This window comes from Temnothorax longispinosus, chromosome 11 (genome assembly GCF_030848805.1).
Source record: "Temnothorax longispinosus isolate EJ_2023e chromosome 11, Tlon_JGU_v1, whole genome shotgun sequence".
Taxonomy (NCBI): domain Eukaryota; kingdom Metazoa; phylum Arthropoda; class Insecta; order Hymenoptera; family Formicidae; genus Temnothorax; species Temnothorax longispinosus.
Genome location: NC_092368.1, coordinates 15947625 through 15969587, shown reverse-complemented (window position 1 = coordinate 15969587; position 21963 = coordinate 15947625). Strand labels below are relative to the sequence as shown.

Here is a 21963-nt window from a genome sequence, read left to right as displayed (position 1 = left end):
CGTTTCTCGGTCAACGATCGTCCGTGTGTCTGTGCCCGCGCGCGTATATGCGTGTGTGTGCATAGATGTATGCGCGCGATACGTGTATCTGTGTAATAACGAAAATTCGCAGACGTTCCGCCCGATATCGTCGAACCACGAGCCGTCGCTCTCGGAATTCTTAAAGAGACGACGTCCAATTTAAGGGAAGTCACTTCAACGAGAAAGTAATTTGTACGAGAATAGAAATAAAGTTCGCTATTTCGAAGAGCGAGCGGTAAGAACAATCTTCGAAAGCGCTAAAATTCTTTAATTACCGGGCGTTAATTACCGCACCGCCACGTCGCGCGCCGCACCGGTCGGCGTTCCAGGATATCTCTGCGCCGCGAACCACGTCCTGCAAATTATTCTGCGTATCGCGTATCTTTATCTTTATTCCGGACACGGGACGCGAGGGAGGAATTTCCCTTTTTCCCCCTTTCCCTTCACATCCCCCGATTCCTTTCATCCCTTTATATGCGAATTCTACGTCGCTGTCGAGGGAGGGAGGGAGGCAGATACACGGATGACTGGAATTTCTAATAAGCACATATGTACATGTACCCTCCGTTTAATTTTGACATTCGCTCACCCTAAGAGAGACGTACGCGGAATTCGCGGGTAACGAAATCATAGATCACCCGGGGCCAAAATGAAGGAACGCGCGCGCTCTCAGATGGAGTGTCGTTACTCGACGAGGGGGAGAAGCGGTGAGAAGGGGATCAAATCTAATACGCGAAAGAGAAAGGGATTCTGCGGTGACGAAGTTTTCGCTGTCGTGGTGAAACCGTCACCGCAAAACTGCGTGTCTCGGGGACTGAACGTGAGAGACTAAACTTCACCGATGTAACCAGTTGTTCGACATTGCGGCACCCTCCGGTCTCACTGATTAAATATGAAGGATTCATACTTTATTATCTATTATTATTATTTATTTACTTCTATCGCATGCATTAATTTGTCTTTGTTACTCCTAAAGCTACAATAGACATCTCTCTCTCTCTCTCTCTCTCTCTCTCTCTCTCTCTCTCTCTCTCTCTCTCTCTCTCTCTCTCTCTCTCCCTCTCTCTCTCTCTCTCTCTCTCTCTCTCTCTCTCTCTCTCTCTCTCTCTCTCTCTCTCTCTCTCTCTCTCTCTCTCGCTCCCTCCCTCGCTCCCTCCCTCTCCCCTCTCTTTCCCCCTCGCTTTTCTTCTCTTTTCCTCGTCTCTCTTTCAGTAGTAATCCGCAAATAATGAGCTCGTGGTCCCCGCGCATTCGTCAGCGTTTCGCCCTTCATTTCCGACACATCCTCGTTCAATCAATCGTGCTGTACGTGTGCTATGTTACAGAGACGAACGATGTTCCACGAATGAAGGCCTCGCGCTATCACTCCCGTAAACGCTCTCGCTAGTCCGTCATCATCCGTTGTCAGTGCTTTTCGTTGTCGGCCTGATCTCCGCGTCGTGACCGTCGTCATTATTGCGACGCGGTGTCGCGATAATATTCCTTCGCGGGTTTCTTCGCGATCGAGCGCACGATTTTAATTGAATAACTATCAGAAGTATCGATAAACGGGACGAAAGGACGTCGATAGAGAGAGAGAGAGGGAAAGTGTCGCGCGGCAAATACCGTTGAAAAATCCCGGTGAGTCTAAAAAAGAGAAAAATCCTAATTCGCGATTTGTTAATTCGCTTCGCTCCACTTTCCTTTTATTTAATTTTTATCGCTTTTTGTTTTCCCAAAGAAGCTAGACACTACCAATTTTTTTAATTTATTCAAATCAATTTAACGAACATTACGCGTACGAATCGTACCGCTTGAATTAAACGTTAGATTGAACGCAATTAATATTCGATTGTTCGAACTTGATGTTTAAATTGAAGCCGATTACCGGCGCACTCGGGATTCGCTGAGAACCTTGGCGGCCTTGTTTCCGCCGCTAATTTGCCTCTCTATTCCGACATAGAAACTTGTATCGGCGCTCGCTCGTGGTGCCACTCGCCACCGTGCGACCAATAAATTCTCATTTTACGACGACATTAATCTCGTCCTCGTGCGTAAACTTCCGCGTGCGACGACGTTCCCGTGGACCGCCGCGCCGCTCCCGTGTGACCGAGCATACGTACGGCCACGCACGGAACACGTAGAAGGAAGTTGCTAATCAACGTGGACCTTCGTGTGGTGACTAGAGAATACTATCATCCTACTAATCCATCCCCCTCCGCCCTAAACGTGTATGAGACGGGGAAAGAGAGAGAGAGAGAGAGAGAGAGAGAGAGAGAGGGGGGGGACTGAATCGACGCGCGTATTGAACACGACCTGCGTGCATGTATAAGAAGTGTTCGTATTTGATATTTGCGACGGTCCGCGTGAGCAATGAAACGTTCCTGCGCTTAGAAGCCGAATTTATGATTTGCTAGATAAAAAACGAGCAGTTTCCGATGGGGATTAACCCTTTCCAATTCTCCGTCGCGACATTTTCGACATTGTACATCGTAATACACGGATAGAAGAGTAATCGAGAGCTACACGTGGAACGGTTTTCTCAAATAATCGCTTTTTAATATTTTATATCAAGTAATTTGCCCATGTTCATTCATTCTGTATATACGCGAACCACATTTTAAACAATCTATAATTCAGTCAGATTTCAAGATAGAGTTCTATTTATAATTTTATACGTTGTCCATTTTTATTATATTTTATTCACGCGACTAGAGAATTTGTTCGTAAACAAATCCTATTCAGGGGTTTGAATTTATCATAGGAAATACGATGTAATTCTTTATTTTTTTGCAGCTGAGCAGGCACGATGTCGAAAAATTCAAGTTCCTGGCGGGCCAGCCCCGGCAGACTGGAGGCCCTGTTGGTGCTGAGCCTGTTCCTGCTTCTTGTCTTGCAGCCGGATCCTTGCCGCAGCTCGCCGTCCCACCGTAGGCATCACGAGCATGAGCTGCACGCCGCACAGGAGACGTCATCGGACGCTAGGAGTTCCAGGTCGAGTGAGGAGCTTCCACGACCGGCTGCTGTTACCGGCCACCCTGACGACCCGCTAGTAGTGCACACCAGAAATGGCATGATCCGCGGCAAGTCCATGGTCGCGACAACCGGCAAGCGCGTCGACACCTGGTTTGGCATTCCCTACGCCCAGAAACCCATCGGTAAGTCTCGCGAGGCGAAGAGATATGCGGAAGAGAAAACGCTCTCTCAGGAACTGTGCTCATAATCCTCAAGCATTCTCACATGTCAAATATAATTGGAACATAATTGGAAATAATCTATTTCGATTTTTTTACGAACTTTTGCGATACAAAATAAAATAAAATGCTTCTGCGCTGCATCTACGGATAGCCGTACGAATATCGACTCATCTGTTGGTTATAACCACTCGTGTATAGTCCCGCTTTCGTTGTTACCTCTTGTCACCTGTAAAAAAAATTTTTACATTTATACCTGTAGTTTATATAATTTCATATATTTTCTTCTAACAACCTATTTTGACATTGCAAGAAACATAACAAAAAAGTATCTGTACCTAGGGGAGGTAATCGACCTTTGAAAAATCTTTATTATCTTGGCAAATCAAAATTATTTATGGCTCTCCTCTTTGAATTACTTCGAAGCCACGTACTTATGGAGCCTGTGACTTTTGATCTCGAAAAATTTCCTTTATATTGTTTGCCACATGCACCTGAAAAAAGATTTAAAAATTTACAATATTATGCATGAGAAATACTAAATACAGGATTTAAGTTGATAAGTTAATCATCATATTTATTAAGAGTAGATTAGGTATATTTTAAGGGGGTAACCTCATGTAACCAGTCAAAAAAATCGAAAAAATTTTTATTGCACAAATCATTATAGTATAATATTTCTAGAATATGTTCCCAAAGTTCCAGAGCAAAATTCGAACTTGAAATAGGTGATTTTATACCTGAGCGTTACGCAAGTAAAGCACGCGCTTTGAGAACTTGAAACTTTAAGGAGGTTCAATCGTTACTTTGTGAGTCAAAAATGCGATTAAAATAAATGTCATTACAGCAATCCCGAATTATATGCAATATTAGTATAATGAATTGTGGATGCTACTTACGTGCTATATTCTTCGTCAATTATTAATGTATAGAATATTAATAAATATATGTCGGGGTATGAGAGCGTCAACGACTCGGGAATCGCTTATTCTACGCTGGGACCTGAACTTTGTGACGATAAAGCCTTCAATCCACACGGTAAAGTCCGATTTTTAAGGTCTTTACACAATCCTTGATGTTTCATCTATCAAATGCTAGTTTTTCAAAGTCCTATAGTGGCTAAGTGTGTACTAAACCAGTGATAATCTACCTCGGAGCGACTTTCTCCATAAGGATATAGGCTAAAAGTGGTCAATTTCTGAATAATATTACAGAAAAACTATACGGTCAATATTGCTCAAGTTTTGCGATTATTTGTGTAAAGTGTTTATGTAAATCATATAAAAAAATTAAGGCTCTACCGTGGCTTTCGAGTAATAAAAGGCTCTATTGTTACAAAGTACTTTTACCTCGCGACAGACAGACTTGGCAATGCCGCAGCGCAACAGCTGATGCGAATCTAACCTTATTTTGCCTGACATCTATTTCTACGTGAATTCTTGTAGAGTTTTTAGTGCATCAAATTCCGGAAAATTGCAATAAGACAGTAATTCAGAGAAATTACATTTTTATTTAATATAACTATTATTATTTTTATTTAGCAGATAACATCCTGTAATATCCCACAAAACAATTCTGCTTGAATTTTTGTAGATTTTTTAGTAATTTTATTTTGGAAAATGCAATGGGACAGTAATTCAGGGAAATTACATTTTTAGAACTACTATTATTTTTTATTTAGCAGATAACATATCCTGTAATATCCCACAAAATACAATTATGTAGTATCAACTATGTATGTTGGTTTCGAAAATCTTGACGATTCTTTTATTTTTGACGTGTTGACTTGATATACCCTCTGACATAGCTGGCAAGTGATGTAAAAGATGCTGGCAAGTCCATACGATCCTCTTTCGTTACATGCCGCAGCGATGTTGGAACGTTACATATATGACTTGCATCACAACTCATCGGCGAGCAAGTGCAAATCTATCAGTCGACGTCCAGTATTATTCTCAGCTATATAAAAAGAATAAATAGAATTAATAATATCGCCGTTCTAAGCACAGTTCAAGAAATTAAAGAGGTTATGTTGATAGGTATTGCATATATTACATGTTTTATATATCTACCTGGTTTTTTATATCCCGTGTGTCTTCGTTTGTTAGCAACAAGAACATTCTCTATCGACTTGATTCTTCTTTTTGTACAAAATCGGCCTTTTTATATCGACTCCGAGCCTCTTCAGTCCGTCTGCATACCAACATACCGATAGTTTGTTTCTCGCCATTGAAGGGATGACCGGCTATTTGGCATTCCAACGGTGTCATCTCGCCGGGGAACATGCAGCCGGATAGCCCGGGAATCGCCGTACTGTCCCACTGCATATGCGGCAGCTTCTTGATATCGTCGTCCGGGTCTACGGTCGTCATAATTAAACGGCAATTGCGCGACGGCGATTATCTCTCACTTTTTCTCGTCTTCCTCGCCGTTCCTCCTCGGTCGCTCCTGTCCTTCGCGCGGGCACGCTTCCGCGTCGAGGTAACGAGAGATCAACTCCTGACTCAGGTCGGTTATTGTTACCCCGATCTCCGTGTGCGCGCTGAATATAACCTATATAACGACGCGAAGACGCGCGAGAGTCGCACGTGTGCTCCCTCGCCGGATAATGAACGACCGCGGCTTCTCGACGATATTACTGCCCAACGTCGCGTTCTTCGCTTTTCGCGCGTCCGCTCCGCCTGCTCCGCTCACGAAACCGTTCCGTTGTCACTCGCCATAACCGGTCACTGAAGCGCAACGCAACGTTGCCAAGTGTATTCCCGAGAAGTCGTTGACGCTCTTATATAATAGTTAATATTCTATACACTAATAATTGACGAAGAATATAGCACGTAAGTAGCATCCACAATTCATTATACTAATATTGCATATGATTCGGGATCGCTGTAATGACATTTATTTTAATCGCATTTTTGACTCACAAGTAACAATTGAACCTCCTTAAGGTGATTGGGCCATCAGAGCATGTTAAAGAAAAAAATCCGAATTAAATATATGTTATAAAAAAAACCTAAATACGCTTAAATTTGCAATTTTGAGAAGATCTGACGTCTAGTTTTTGAGATATTAAATCTCAAAGTTGGCATTTTTAACATAGGTTTTATGGGAAATTGTACCGAAAACATACATTTTTCGAGAATTTTACTCACTGTCTGTAAAGAAACAAGTTCAAAAAACTGAAAATAACATTATTTGATTCTTCTAGCACTTGTTAAGTATAAGACAAAACGACGTTGACGTGTAATAAGGCCAAAAATTCAATCAAAAGTTGATGAATCGTCGCGTTTCTTGTCGGCCTTTCGATCAGCTGTACGCGACGTGAACATGTAGCAACGCCGCTCCGTGTAGTGTTTTCTTTCCACAGCACTATTCTTTTGCAAGCAAATCTCCCGTTATCGAAATTGTTTGTTACCTTCCATTATTTTTTAACATAAACACAATACATAACCTCACTCAAACACATGGCACTGGCATGATAGCTGCCTACAGCGAAAAGATGCAATGTCGCGACATTTCTCTTGTACGAATGTCAACTGAAGTCAAATCTTGAACTGATTTACATTTATCAGTAGATAAATTGATACGTAATCGAATGAAAAGTTATATTATAAAACCAGTAATTATACAAGTGTCTAGAATATATCCATAAAAATGATTTTTCTTAAAATAAAATTTAGCCCTTATATTGACTCATATGGTACATGGCCCAATCACCTTAAACGCGTTTTTCTCAAAACCATGTTTTTCAAATTGGCGTGCAAGATTACTCATAAACTATTCGACCAATCGACTTGCCCTTTGGCATGCATGTAGATAACTATATAAAATACCATTGTATGTAAACCTACTTGTTTAGTTATTTTATCAAATGAAATAACTTTTATTACATAATTAAAGTCAAAAATTTTTCCGTAAAAATCAAATTTTTTTTCTAAGTTCTGTTATTTTTTCAATTTTGCATTTTTTACTGAACAAATAGGTTTACCGACAATGGTAACTTATAATAAAAGTAAAAAAATTTTGTATTTTTGATTCAGTGATAATTGCAGGCGCAATGTTGCACGCCAATTGTGAAGTCCGGCGTCGCGGCCTTTGAGAATAGGCTTTGTTGCTACTTATAAATAAGGAATTTTGCAATGAAAAATTTTTACATCTACAAATGTTGCTAAAACCATTACCCAAGTTTCAATAAGTTTTATTTTAATGTCTCTTTAAAAAAAATTCCAGAAAATTGCCTTGTTTTCAGCGTTTTACATGAGGCTCCCCCCTTAAGACACAGCAGGACTGAAAGTAAGAGTTTCATGTTTTATTCTCAGAATTTTCAATAACTTACCAATGTTACTTACACGTACCACACTTTAGTGACTTGATTTTTTATTTCTGTCCTTGTCCAATTCAGTTGTGATGCAACCTCAGGAGAGAAAATCTTCTTACATATATTAGTGGTCATTTCTCCTTCGTGTACCCCTCTCCCAGCTACAACACTAAAATGGGATACCTGTACAGAAAAAAAGTTATTAGCAAAAAGTTATATTGATGTGTTGAGATGAGTTGCTAAGTTTTCATAAATGCAGGACATTAAATATTTACCGCAAAATCATAGTTGCCGTTTTGGAGAAAAACAACTCCCATTCATAAAAAGAATTCATGTCATGTAATGGAAGAGTAGGCCATCCTTCTGGTTTTTTTACATTTTCGGCAGTTCTAACAAGGTCCATAATAAGATCCAGTTTATGGTCTACATTTTTAAGATTCCGCGACAGTTCTTCTTGCTTAGAGAGAACTGTCTTTAGCACAAGCACACCTGTAACATAAAAAATTGAAGCCAACATATACCCAGATAGCAAAACCTGTAAAAACAAATCACATTTTCAAAAGATGTATTATAACGTAAAAGATATATAATAGGATAGTTTTAGTATACTACCCAATGAAAACAACTTAGTCAAAATGATGTCAAAGTCATCAAATCGACGAGGAGTATGATGTCAAAATGAGTAATCAAAATGATGGCAAAATAAATTAAAATATGTTTACACATAAATAACACCGAATTTTATTTGTATTCCGAAAGATCGATTGTGTACTTCAAAACTTAGTGAAAATTACAAAAGTGAGCGAATTTACCAGGTGACCAATGAAATGTTAGGCAATGAAATTTTAAATATTTTAGTATAAATTCGCTCACTTTTGTAATTTTCACTGTTTTAAAGTACATACTCGACCCTCAGGTAGAACAGAGAAAGTGATGACGATTTTGACGTCATATTGACATCATTTTGTAGTCAAAAGCCTAGTGGCTGTTTTTACTGGGTAGAGTGAAGGAAATAAGTGAATAAATGTTACAATTGCATACATTTACCTGCCGAAGATGAAGATATATCTTGATCCAAGTTTGATTCATTTGCCGTTGAGGGCGCTAAACAAAATCAAAATACATTAAACAAGACAGTGAGATACAACACAGAAAAACAATATCGTACAAACGTATTAAAGCTGTTTTTTACGAGAACGTTTTATTGTACTACCAAAGACTGGTATAAGTTTAAATAAATAAAAATCTTTTTTTATATGTATAAAACATATACAAAAATATAAAATAAAATCTATATTATTATTAAGAAAGAGAGAATAAATATCTAAATATTAAAAAAGATTTTTATTTATTTAAACTTATATCAGTCTTTCCCAGTAAGCAACAAATCATTATTACAATGTTATTGCAACGATATTCTATAACTTGTAATGTTGTTAAATATGTAGTTCTTAATGTTGTATAGAACATCATTATGAACATACTTTGACCACGATTCCGAAATTTCAGTAATGTTGAAATGGGAGTGCCATAACATTGCAAATAACATTGCGCTAAGGTTTTTCTATCATTCCTGTAATGTTGTTGAGATAAAAATTTAAACGTACTATCAACTTTATTACAATATTATATTAAGATTACCGTAATATTAATTCTAACATTTATTTAAAGTTCTTATTGATGTTTTATTTCTATTACAGGCAACATGTTTTCAATAAATATGCAATAGTAATAAAATACCTCAATATTTATTGTCTAATTAATATTTAGATTGCTTTTATAGACCAGGCTTGGACAACTTTGAGCTCCAGAACCACGACACTTCTTTTCTATCCACGGAAAGTAGAGGAGTGTCGTGGCTCCGAAACTCGAAGTTGCCCAGACCTGTTATATACTAATTTGCATTGGGGAATAATTCACTAATTATCATAAAAAGGTTTTATTTATATAAAAATAATATATATATATACCATATATTACAGTTTTCAGTTTATCACAATAATATCTTTGGTGAAAATCACTGATCCTAGCGGAAGGTTTTGGGATAAAACTCATCTTTCAAATAAAAAAATTTGTTACTATAATAATTACTCGCGCGGAGCCACGCAAGTAAGATAATATATTTATCACTTCCTGAAAAATAAAAGTAGAATTAAATTAGTGAAAAAGTTACTTATAAATTATAACGCGGCAAACTATAATGATTTTATTTTATGGAGAGTATATACCGAAATACATTACATTACCTTTTTAATGTTTTTTTCTTTCCTTACGGACGTTTGCGAATCTGAACCACTCCATTACAAAAGTGTTCAAAATCTTTTTCTGTATTCCGAGGGAATATTGTTCTAAAAGCTTTTGGAATAAAAAAAATTCAATATAGTTTATTGTTAGATGAAAAAAATAAATAATGTTAATTTAACAGCAATTAAAACTTATGATAATTATTGAAATAACACAAAAGTTTCCGGAATAGTTTACATATATACTAAATCGATCAAAAGTATTAGTTTATGGATATATATTATTTTTCTTTTATTTCGTAAGAATTTTTAACGTGTATGTGTGTCTTGCTTTTTAACGATGATTGCTACAAAAAAATAGGAGACAATTTTAATAAATTCTGAGACATAAAACATAGCATTTAATACTGCAAGTAATATATACATCTCTTAAAAAATTACTTACTTTTAATGCTCAGAATTGTGTGCGTATCTCCAATTTTATAATTATTTTTTTGGCCAGTCCATGAACACATGGAGGCTGTCATCAGAAAATGTAACACTCAAACTTCTTTTAATAAAATCCTTTTCATGTTTCCCTCCAATTAACATAACCTTGTTTACCTGAAAAATTTATACTTGTAATTCTATATAATGCAGTATATTATTATAAATTGCAAGAAAAATAGTTCAGAAGACTTTTAAAATATAATAACACATATTATAGGATATTATAGAACATATTATAGGACATATATTATAGATATAAGTTTGTAAGATTAAGAGTCAGAATAACCATTTTTGGTTTTGCACGCATTGGGTGCTCCTCCTCAAGATTCTATTTGATCGTTTTATACATAAAACATACAGTTGAATACATTATAAAGATTAATACAAATACATTTTGATTTTTGAAGAACATACGACATACCATATTTGAAAACTTTACCGACAAAATTCTACCTTCTTTTAGAAAATTTACATATATCGTATTGGTTGCATAGAATTACAAATACTTTCACATAATAAAAATAGGTGTAAATCAATTAAAGCATTTGCTCAATATATCACAAAAATGATTTAAAAATTTCAAAGTAAAGATCTCGAGCTGTCAGTGTAAATATTTATCTGTTACAAAAATTGTACAACTTTTATATATTATCAGTATGTTTGCTCCGTTAAAGAAAATTGTAAAAAAATATTACTGTACCATTTCCATTAAATTTAAAAGCTTAAAAATATATGAAAAAGATTTTTATATATAAATACTTAAGCTTTCTGCTAAATATGGTAAAACAAAGCAACACATTTATATATAAAAGATCTATATGCATAAAAGACTTGAACAATGTAGTGTAAATGCGTTAGTACTTATTTGATATGACGTTTGGATGATTTTGTCTGTATATTACTGGCACTTTTAGAGTTTTTTATCTATTTTTTCATCTAATAAATTGTCATAAACAAAAAATATATGCATATGTTACGCCACAATCAAAATAACTATAAACATAGTAGATACAGATAATGCGCAATTACTATCTTTGCTATAGGCACTACATTGAAAATAATACCAAAAAATCGGTAAAAATTACAAGTCCTGGTGATCTCTTTGTCGACTCTAAATTGCAAATATTATATTTACTACTCTTGGAGAGAAAGGGAGAAAAAGGGTGAAAAAAGGGAGGGAGAGAGAGAGGGAGAGAGAGGATTTTCAAAGTCTGATTTTATTGTGTAAATTTATATCTACTACGATTATGTAACCACTAACCGGAAATGTTATTTGTAAATGTTTATAAAATTAATTATAATTGTGATAAACAGCTTTACTTACAACTTGCATGAAAGCTTCTTGATCAGTTTTTAGCATATCTTCAAAACTCAGATAATTGTCAATGAAAGATAAGGGAAGATATTGTCCAATCTTTGTATCTTGTATAATACTTTCCTTAGAATATTGCTCAGCCTCGCGGCCCGAGTACATCAAGAATATGTTTGATCCTTAATACTTTGGTATATTTCTTTTCTTCTGCAAATCTCTCTCTTATATAGGTCAAAAAATAGATCTTGAATCACCAGCTACCTATTTACAGCACATATAAATAATTGAGTTCTTATCATTAATATGCAAGTTTTAGAATATAATAATTACTTACCTATATAAAAATGTTGTATACAATTAAAAGCGCTCGACAGCACAAGCACAAACGTACGTATATATAACACACTCACGCATCATACGTATGTAAGATAATGTGACTACAGTCTCAAGAACTATTACTGCTTCCGATTGGCTGTCGCGACAAGCGTACGTCTGCTCATGATCTCGACGCGTTCAAACAGCTGAAAATAATCGGCAGTAAATTGCAAGAAAATAGCAAATAATTCCACTATATAGCTTCTACCGATACCCAAAGAACGTTATTTGTAGTTAACCTAAATTATAGGTTATAAATAACCATATCAGCTACTATTCATAGCACGTATAATTAATTGAGTTCTTATTATTAATGTACAACTTTTAGAATATAATAGTTACTTACTTATATATAAATATACTGTAAATAAAAAGCACTCCGCACTGCTCGATCCACACGCGTGTATACGCACTCACGCATCGTACGTAGGATAATGTACGCATCATGGCTGTCGCGATGAGCGTTGCGCACAATATAAAACAATAACATTCTAACAACAGAAAATTAATATACTACCAACGTTATTTCCAAGTCCAAATTACAAGGAATTTTGAACTGTTGCATTGATCTCAAATAAATGTCAGAGTAACATTTGAAAAATATTTTCTGTAACGTTTTTAAAATATTTTAACAACATTCAGAAAAATCATATTACAAAATAATATTTTTTAAATATGTGTATAATATTATTAAAAAACGTTTAAAAAATACACATAAAGTCAATATTTCTAAACGTTAATTTAATGTTCCTTGCTTACTGGGTTGGTAGTCAATAAATCAAGAGAATCAAGAGAAGATACACGGTAGTATCAAAGTATCAAATCATATCTCGTAACAAAGTATACTTACAGGAGTATTTACGTCCGAAGACGACGACGACCTTGATGACCAGTTCAGACAATATTAGTTCAAGCTCCCTTGATCAGGGACTATACGACCATTACTCTAAATATATGCGTTTATTCCTCTTCTTTTTACTCGTATATATTAACCCACTATCACACGGATGATATATTACATCGTCAATTTTCACAAAATTCTATACCGGACGAAACACGTCTTGACGCGTTTGCACACAGATCGAGACTATGGGCCTTGAATAACCTTGATGAGACTGATGAACACGCACGTACATACGTACAGACATGTTTACGATTCGCGACTTTGAAAATGACAATCGGACGCAGGCGTCGTGGGCGTGAGTCCGACCCCCCTCCTCTGCCTCTCTCTGTACTCGCGAGTAATGCCTCGTGCACACACTTACCACGCTCGAGATACATTACGACGCACGCGGTAGCCAATTATTCTTTCGCTTATACGAAAAAGCGATAAATTAACTGGCTACCGCGTCGCGTTTCGCCGTGCGCCAATCGTTGTCATATCCTGTATGCAAAACCTGAATCGCGCACGTATATGACGGTATCACAGCGAGCGTCTGGAGAACAGGAAATTCATATGCCCAGATCCCAGATTACGAGTTTTACTGCTGTCAGTAGTCACTAAAATAAACTAGAAGAAGGATTTTTTAATATGGAAAAAATGTTCATAGGAGCATACGGATAATTTGTCTTAAAGTGATCTCTTATATAATCTTTGAAACTTCACAGTAAGAGTAAAAGATTATATAGGTATATAATATAATGTCGTGTTTTACCTCTCCACAAAGACACGAAGGCGAGTCATGTTTTTCTCGTGCGAGTCAAAAATGATTTCTAAAAGATTTGAAAGTTGTAGATGTTTTATACGCGAATTGCACATTTTTACAGCAATTTTAGAAGATGCATTCTCAACAGCGCTTTCAAAGTGCTTTGCACGCGCTCTTGTGCTACGTGCGCTTTCAAAGCGCTTTTTACGCGCAAGATTGACGAAAATGTTTTTAAATGTTTTTCAAAGTGAGTTACATGTTTTCAAGCAACGTTTTAGTGTTAGAAATCATTTTTTGCACACTGTGAATCAAAATCCATCAAAATACCCTGCACCTGCCGAAAAAGTGCGTAACTGACAGCGGTTTTGGGAGGTGCATTCTCAACAGCGCTTTCAAAGCGCTTTGCGTCAGCGTAGAATATAATCAAGAGGGCAATAAAACGAATAAAGGACATGGGATAAAAGAAGTTTCATTCGATCTCAATCGCATAATCTTCGAAGTGAACGAAATATATCTCTCAAATTCGCTTGGAACTTTAGAATCGATGTTTTCTAATCGACGAGAGTGGTACTTTTCTGAATTACAATAGCTTAAAAAAAGAGGAGCTTTTTCGTGAATTAGAAATAGAGATCCTAATGCCGCATTCTCCAGAGTTAATTTTGAGAAAGATTTCACTCGCAAATTTCACATTACAGGTCCGCTGAGATTTCGCCACCCGCGGCCGGTCGAGCGCTGGTCGGGCGTGCTGAACGCGACCACTCTGCCGAACAGTTGCGTCCAAATTTTCGACACGGTATTCGGCGACTTCCCCGGCGCCACCATGTGGAACCCGAACACACCGCTGAACGAGGACTGCCTGTACGTAAACGTGGTGGTGCCGTATCCCAGGCCTAAGAGTGCCGCTGTCATGGTATGGATATTCGGTGGTGAGTTCCCAGTGATGAGAATCCATCATCTCGATTCTCCCGTCCCGCAGAGCGCGATTTCGCCGACAAAATCTCCGTTTCTTACACGGACGGAGATGGCTCCAAAGAATTATCGAAATTTCCTTTGTTTGAGAAACACATCTTTAGCTGTCACCCTTCTTTCAGGCGGTTTCTACTCCGGCTCGGCTACCCTCGACGTGTACGACCACAAGACTCTAGTATCGGAAGAGAATGTGATCTTGGTGTCAATGCAATATCGCGTGGCCAGTCTTGGCTTCCTATACTTCGGCACGTCTGACGTCCCCGGTAATGCTGGTCTCTTTGACCAAATGATGGCCCTGCAATGGGTGCGCGACAACATCGCCGCGTTCGGTGGCAACCCCGAGAACGTGACGCTCTTCGGCGAGAGCGCTGGCGCGGTTTCCGTCTCCATGCATCTTCTCTCTCCACTGTCCAGGTCTGTTTCAATTGTTTATCTACTTATAATTTATAACACTAGAATACACAGACACGCGCTACGCGCGCGCTATTACCTTTAATATTATACTGTTACTATTACATTTATTTACCCCTTGATACATGTACAAAAAAACCACAATAATTATGATAACTTTTAATTATTACAAAGTTATTAAAATGTTAAAATTATACATTTAAATTAAATGAATGTCGCCTCTTTCCTTCACTAAAGAAAGAAACCTGCGATTCCAGGCACCTCTTCAACCAAGCTATCATGCAGTCGGGCTCGCCGACCGCGCCGTGGGCGATAATCTCACGCGAAGAATCGATTGTGCGCGGCATCCGGTTGGCCGAGGCGGTCGGTTGTCCGCACAATCGCCACAATCTGCGCGAGGTGATTGACTGTTTATTGACGAAGGACGCGGAGGACCTGGTGAAGAACGAATGGGGCACTCTCGGGATCTGCGAGTTCCCGTTCGTACCGGTGATCGACGGTGCGTTCCTTGATGAAACGCCCCAACGCTCCCTTGTCACATCGTCCTTCAAGAAGACCAACATCCTGATGGGCTCCAACACCGAAGAGGGCTTCTACTTCATCATCTATTACCTGACGGAGCTGTTCCGCATCGACGGCGCCGAGGATGTAAAGGTGACACGCGATCAGTTCATCAGCGCCGTCTCCGAACTGAATCCCTACGTGAATCAAATTGGCCGTAACGCAATCATCTATGAGTATAGCAACTGGCTGCATCCGGACGATCCGCACGCAAATCGCGACGCCCTCGACAAGATCGTCGGCGATTACCAATTCACCTGCAACGTCAACGAATTCGCCGGCCGTTATGCCGATAGTAGTACTGTCTACATGTACTACTATAAGCATAGGTAAAGAAAAGATCGATTTTCGTAATTTCGTTTTTTGTAAATATTTTAAAAAATATTAATTTTAAAAGAGGAGCAATTCCCTAGGAGGCGTTCTCTAGAATGTATAAGAATATTTGTAATAAATATTTTTATATAATAATAAATATTAGTAATAAATATTACAATTAATTATAATATTTATTACTAATATTTGTAACCCTCTCTTGCATGTGTGGGAAGTTTCATTAAAATCAGAATTTTCGAGTTTGCGAGGTTCTCTTGTTAGTATAATTAATAATTTAAAATTGATTTATGATTTATAAATGTTTTATTTATACTAGTTTCACATCCCTATTAAGCACCTAAAGAGAAAATATGCGAAAAAAGACTAAAATTTTTGCATACACCTAATATTTCCTAAATTGCGTACGATTAAAAAAACACGACTTGTACCAGATCCAGGAATAATCCATGGCCGCGATGGACCGGAGTCATGCATGCCGACGAGATAAGCTACATCTTCGGAGAACCGCTAGATTCATCTAAGGGCTACACGCACGAAGAGGTGCAGCTCTCAAAGAGGATGATGAGATATTGGGCGAACTTCGCGAAAACGGGGTAAGGCGAATAATTAATTTAACCTTTTTGTATGTGATTTCATATAGGCACGGCAATATATATAAACATGTAATTTGTATGATCGGTCAGGGATCCGAACATTGGCGAGAGCGGCGAACTGACTCTGGCTTACTGGCCGCCGCACACCGCTGCCAATAAAGAGTACCTGACCTTAGACCTCAACAATACAGAGATCGGCAGCGGTCCCAGAGTGAGACAGTGCACTTTCTGGAAGAAGTATCTGCCTCAGCTGCTCGCCGCTACGTGTAAGTGTCCCATCGGGACTACACGCGAACGAAAACGACGAGGGTCACGATTCATCGAACCGCCGAGGTCCTCGACGCGTTACGCCCGTATCACACTAGCGATTGGCGATTGTGTCTATGTTTGCGTTTACGTCTCTTGACCAATCAGAAAGTAGCTGCTGGCGATTGCGATTCACCCCACTCGGCATGTAATATTTCAGAAACATTTCTGCAAAATTCCATTTAAAATAGTACACCTTTCATTAATATTTCAGAAATATTTCACGACCGTTTCTACATCATTTCGGCAATGTTTCAATGTCCGCAATTATTTCAAATGCAACCATGCTGAAAGATTTCGGCAATATTTTGGTAATATTATGAAATATTTCTTAAACGAAAAATATTGCAGAAACACTTCAGAGATATTTTAAATACATTTTACACTGAGAAAAATGATTTGTATTAACAAACAAAATTTTGTTACTGACGCAAAAACTATTTGTTGATATGTGAAAAATGAAATATTTTGTTACCGGAACAAAAAAAAATATATTAAGCCATGTGCGCGTATACCCGCCGCGCGTTTGTCCGAAGTCCGTTCTCTCAGCTGGTCACCCATCCAAGTAGTACCTTGTTGCTTGACATCGATGATTGAACAGGGTAGTGGTGATCCTCTGACTCTGACGCTTCTTTCTTTCTTATACTTGCTTATTTTGATGAGCATAAAGCTATCGCATAACAATATTAACAATTAATACAGATATACGAATAAATCTTTTTTGCCAGTCAACGTCGAATATTAATTTATATTAAATATTATTAAGTATTTTATATTTTATATTAAAAATGCCATATGACAAAATTTGGAATATCAGAAAATTCTTAATATTATAAAAGAGAAAAAATGCAATAAAATGTAATAATTATATAATAATAAATTTAATTTTTTATAAGTTCTAAAGTCTGTCAGCAACTTTTCGGAAATATTACAAATGCAATGTTGTATGTGAAACATTAAAAAATATAACGCGTGCAATGTAAATGTAAATAATAGTTTTATCATGTATCAGAAATGTTTCTAAACCATTACATCTGCAATATTGTAGAAATTCACTGCCTGCAATTCAATTTTTCATTACCTACGCAATCTTTCAGAAATTTTTCAGAAATATTTTAAATGCAATGTTGCGTTTGATATGTTATAGAAATATTATTCGTGCAATGCAAACGTAATATTAGTTTTATAATGTTTCAGAAATATTTCTGAAATATTGCATCTACTACATTTTTTTGCAATATTACAGAAACTTACAAATATTGTAAACAACTTTCTGAAAGATTTCAGAAATATTGTTAATGCATTATTATAAAAAACATCATGCAGGTACATTTCTGAAATATTTCCGATGCATAGTTACAAATGAAATGTTAAAGAAATATTTCTGCACCATTTCCGAATATTTCAATATTTCAGCAACATAACATGCCGAGTGGGATTTCCGTTCTGATTGGTCAAAAGACGTAAATGCAAACGTAAACGCAATCGCCCAATCGCTAGTGATATGGGCATTACTCAGGGGAGACCAGGATAGTTGTAAATTTTTACGAAAATTTACAACTATCTGCTAACGTTTGATTTGGGATTGGAAATTTGACATTGAGACAAAATGAGAATAGGGTCATTCCGGTATTTACGCCGCGCGGGATTTTACGCCGCAGATGTCAGAAAAAATAAAAGGAATGAAGGTACTTGCTCGCAATTATTCTGTTATGTGCCTTATTTATGCTATATTAGTATTGTGTTATAATTTCAGTTCTTTATTGTTAATATTAACGAAACTGTCGTAAATCGATTTCTCACCGTAGTAAGAAGCGCGATCTTGTGTTACGACCTACGCAAAATGATTACTGTAGGACTAGGAAATGTAAAAGGTTTAATGGTTATTTCATGATACATAATAAGTGTAGAGGGATAGTATAAATGATGGAATACAGCAAAATACAAGTGCATAACTTATCTTGTATTTTTTGTTTAACTTAATATCTTGTATATCCCTCCTGTTTAGGATATACGGCAATTAAAATTATATAGTTATTTAAAAATTCAAATGCCGAAAAATTGTGAAAACGATGCCAACGATCGAGGCGCGGTCTCCCCTACTTATCTTTTATATAGGATTGCTTTATATATTACGGCAGATCCAGCTTATAATGGCAAGCTGGACTCCCCATTTTTTCCTGATAAACGATTTGAGCACTAAAATGTGGACTAGGGCATTAAATTAGCACCTAAATAACAATAAATTTTTGACCGGGTGCGAACTTGATTCGCGATGTTGGGGAGTCCAGCTTAACAGAAGTCCGATGAGAGGAAGTTAAGAGCACATTTTTTTCAAAGAGAACGGAGGGGGAGGAAACGAAGAAAATTTATCGAGCGTGAAACGGCGGCGTGTGCAAAGCTCGCACGTGCACGCTCGCGCGCGGAAGCTCGGCAACGCGGTCTCGACGCGCGCGAGTTACTTTACCCGTGGCATCGATCCGCACCGTGTTTGCCTACCGCCTGCTTTGCCTGCCTGCCTGTGTGTGTGTGTGTGTGTGTGTGTGTGTGTGTGTGTGTGTGTGTGTGTGTGAGTGTGTGAGTGTGTGTGGCGATCGCTGCCACCACCATATCCTCACCACCGCCAGCACCAGCACAACAATCACTCTCTCCTTTCCCTCCGACATGTGCTGCTGGTCCGGGTATACTATGCCCGCGTATGATTTGATTAATATTATTCCTGGTATAAAAGAAACAGCAAATAATGTGAAGCAGCGATATTTTTCAATGATTGATACTTCTCAGGAATATCGACAAACGTCGCTAGCGATGTATACCGGAATACTTTTCTACCGCTGGCGAATCTGTTTGTCCTGTCTGGAGAGAACTCCGAACCTAATTATTAAAATCGTACCGCGACTGTGTTACAGCAAAACTGGATGCCGGGTCCAAAGAGACATGCGGCAGTATGAGCCTCGCTGACTCCGGTGCGACCCGGATACTCCTGATCTTGAGCCTGTTATTGACTGGCCTCACTACTCTGCCTCACATCCAGCACGACGTCAGAGGTATCGTTTAGCTCCTGGTTGCCGCCGCCGCCGCCGCCGCCGCCGCTGGATCGGTGGTCGGCCGTCGAGCCGCCGTCCTAGCCCCGTCGAGCAGCAGAAGCGTCAGCATCGGCATTGGCATCAGCAGCAGCAACAGCAGGGACCCCGGGGGTCCAGAGTGGCTCGAGCTGCTCCACACTGCGTAAAGTCGCGCGCGAGTAAATCCCGCCTGAGAGAACCGAACGGCGGATCAGCTTTTCATGGTCTCTTTCCTCGCGCGCGGCAAAAGACCGGCGGGACTGATCGATCGGAAGTGTCGTGACTTACGCGCGCGACTCTCCTTCTGTTCGCTGAAGTTGCGATCTCCTCCTCGCTCGGTCCTCGCTCGCAACGAAGAAGGAACGCGTAGCCGACGCGCTATGGATAGAATATTTCCAGGAGGGCTGCTCGCTCTATTGATTTTTATTTTCGCTTTCGCAAAATCGTCGTTGTCGGCGGTCGCGCGCCAGCGGGCCACAAAAACGAAAAAGAACCCTACTGACATTCTGCCGCGTGTCCCGACAAAGAACGCGCGAGTAGGATCCGAGGGAACAATTCCATTCTCCCCCATCCCCGGGAATCGTATCCCCGGGGTCCCTTGGGCCCATGTCTCTAGCTAACTAGCTAACTAAGTTATATAACACAAGCACCGTTACAACGTAAGTAGATATGTAAAAAGGAGAGAAAGAGAGAAAAAAAAGAGGGAGAAAAAGAGAAAGATTGAGCGGGAGAAAGGAGAGTTACTCGCTAGTTTACAGTAAGACATAAGAAAAAACCGTTATTACATAAGGCAAATGGCAAAAAGAGGAAACAAAAAAAACAGAAAAAAGTTATAAAACGATTTATCAAAAGTCTCTACAAAGGACTCTAAACGATTATAATCCCACGCGATAATTACAATAAAGATAATGAGAAATAATAATGATATTAACGATAACGGTAATTAAAATTAACGATAATGAATAAATATAGCAGCACGTGATAACGGTACTATTATTAGGAATAATAATAATGACAATTATAAGTAAATCAAACAATCGATTTCGAAACTATAGGGATAGAAATGACCATGCGTAACGCGGAGGGGGGGGGGGTGAAGACGAATGCCAACGGAAACAAGAAAAGGAAAGGAGGACAGGAGGCGAAAGAGATACGGACAATCCACACTTTCTACGGGAGAAAAACTGGAGAAAACTAGAGAAGGGAAGAAAATGAACTCGTCCAGCAAACAGAGGAGGCGTAAAAGGAGACGAGATTCCTCACGCGATTGATCTTCAGGCAGAGAGGTAAGTCCCTTAAGACAGTTTATCGATGTGTTTTCGATGAAGGAGAAGGAGCGCAAACTTTCGATCGGCTGACTCGCAAAAGGAAGACAGGAAAGTAGGCAGCATTTTCGAGGGTAGAGGAGACAGAGAGAGCGAGAGAGAGAGAGAGAGAGAGAGAAGCAGAGAGAGAAAGAGAGAGAGAGAGAGAAGAGAGAGAGAGAGAGAGAAGAGAGAGAGAGAGAGCGAGAGAGAAGAGAGCGAGAGCGAGAGAGGGAGAGAGAGCGAGAGCGAGAGAGAGAGAGAGAGGAGAGAGAGAGAAGAGAGAGAGAGAGAGAGCGAGAGAGAAGAGAGCTTAGAAGACTCTCTCTCTCGCTCTCTCTCGCTCTCTATTTATCGCGCTATCTCTCCTCTCTCTCTATCTCTCTCTCTCTCTCTCTCTCTCTCTCTCTCTCCCCTCTCTCCAAGGTGCGTCAAGGTGAGGGAAGATCAGGCCCCTTTCAACTTTTAATCTCGAAGCGATACTGTCTGAAAGAAATACCCGCATAAAAATTTCTTTGGGATCTAATTGGGATCCAGTCCGATTTCCCAAAATAATTATGGATTCTCGCGATAGCGATAGCGACAGCGACAAAGTTGCCGACAAAGCTACAGTTTAAATAAGTAAAAACTATTACGGTTGTTATCGCATATTTTGAGTTGTGTGTATCAAGGGAATACCCGTAGAGAGGATTAACCCGCGCAATTCTTTGGCCTTAAGACCCGAGTTCTTAACATCGCAGCCATTTATACACAGTTACACACGCACATGTACACACATATACACATTTCCGAATTTGTGAAGCAGCATGTGAACTGCTGCTGCCTGGTTACCCGGGCTTCGCCC

At 38.7% G+C, this 21963-nt stretch overlaps 1 protein-coding gene and 1 long non-coding RNA gene across 12 annotated transcripts; one reads left to right on the top strand and one right to left on the bottom strand.

Moving 5' to 3' along the window:
* The first annotated feature begins 2809 nt into the window (after positions 1 to 2809).
* Positions 2810 to 20535, top strand: LOC139822570 (acetylcholinesterase). The gene is made up of 7 exons (XM_071794413.1): positions 2810 to 3158; positions 14273 to 14503; positions 14669 to 14960; positions 15215 to 15847; positions 16283 to 16444; positions 16535 to 16710; positions 19660 to 20535. Exons 1-7 carry the CDS (start codon positions 2810 to 2812, stop codon positions 19806 to 19808), a joined length of 1992 nt encoding a protein of 663 aa, XP_071650514.1. The 3' UTR covers positions 19809 to 20535.
* On the bottom strand, positions 2998 to 13428 carry LOC139822572 (uncharacterized). Of its 11 annotated transcripts, none has more exons than XR_011734548.1 (12): positions 12782 to 13426; positions 12278 to 12422; positions 11891 to 12077; positions 11569 to 11817; positions 10201 to 10358; positions 9759 to 10102; positions 9483 to 9645; positions 8560 to 8616; positions 7788 to 8001; positions 7550 to 7695; positions 5267 to 7481; positions 3716 to 5153 (listed from the first exon to the last, which is right to left on the bottom strand). It is a non-coding gene; the product is annotated as an uncharacterized lncRNA (long non-coding RNA). The 11 variants fall into 11 exon arrangements; XR_011734547.1 differs by having other exon boundaries at positions 3717 to 5153; positions 9759 to 9867; positions 12782 to 13422; XR_011734549.1 differs by having other exon boundaries at positions 3715 to 5153; positions 8554 to 8616; positions 9759 to 10358; positions 12782 to 13428.
* Positions 20536 to 21963: the final 1428 nt, after the last annotated feature.

What these genes read in the sequence shown, in the direction of transcription:
- LOC139822570 (XM_071794413.1), top strand. Translation starts at nt 2,810, where the DNA reads ATGTCGAAAAATTCAAGTTCCTGGCGGGCCAGCCCCGGCAGACTGGAG. An exon ending in CATGGTATGGATATTCGGTG is followed by an intron (nt 14,504 to 14,668) that starts GTGAGTTCCCAG and finishes CCCTTCTTTCAG; the next exon opens with GCGGTTTCTACTCCGGCTCG. An exon ending in TCAGCTGCTCGCCGCTACGT is followed by an intron (nt 16,711 to 19,659) that starts GTAAGTGTCCCA and finishes ACTGTGTTACAG; the next exon opens with CAAAACTGGATGCCGGGTCC.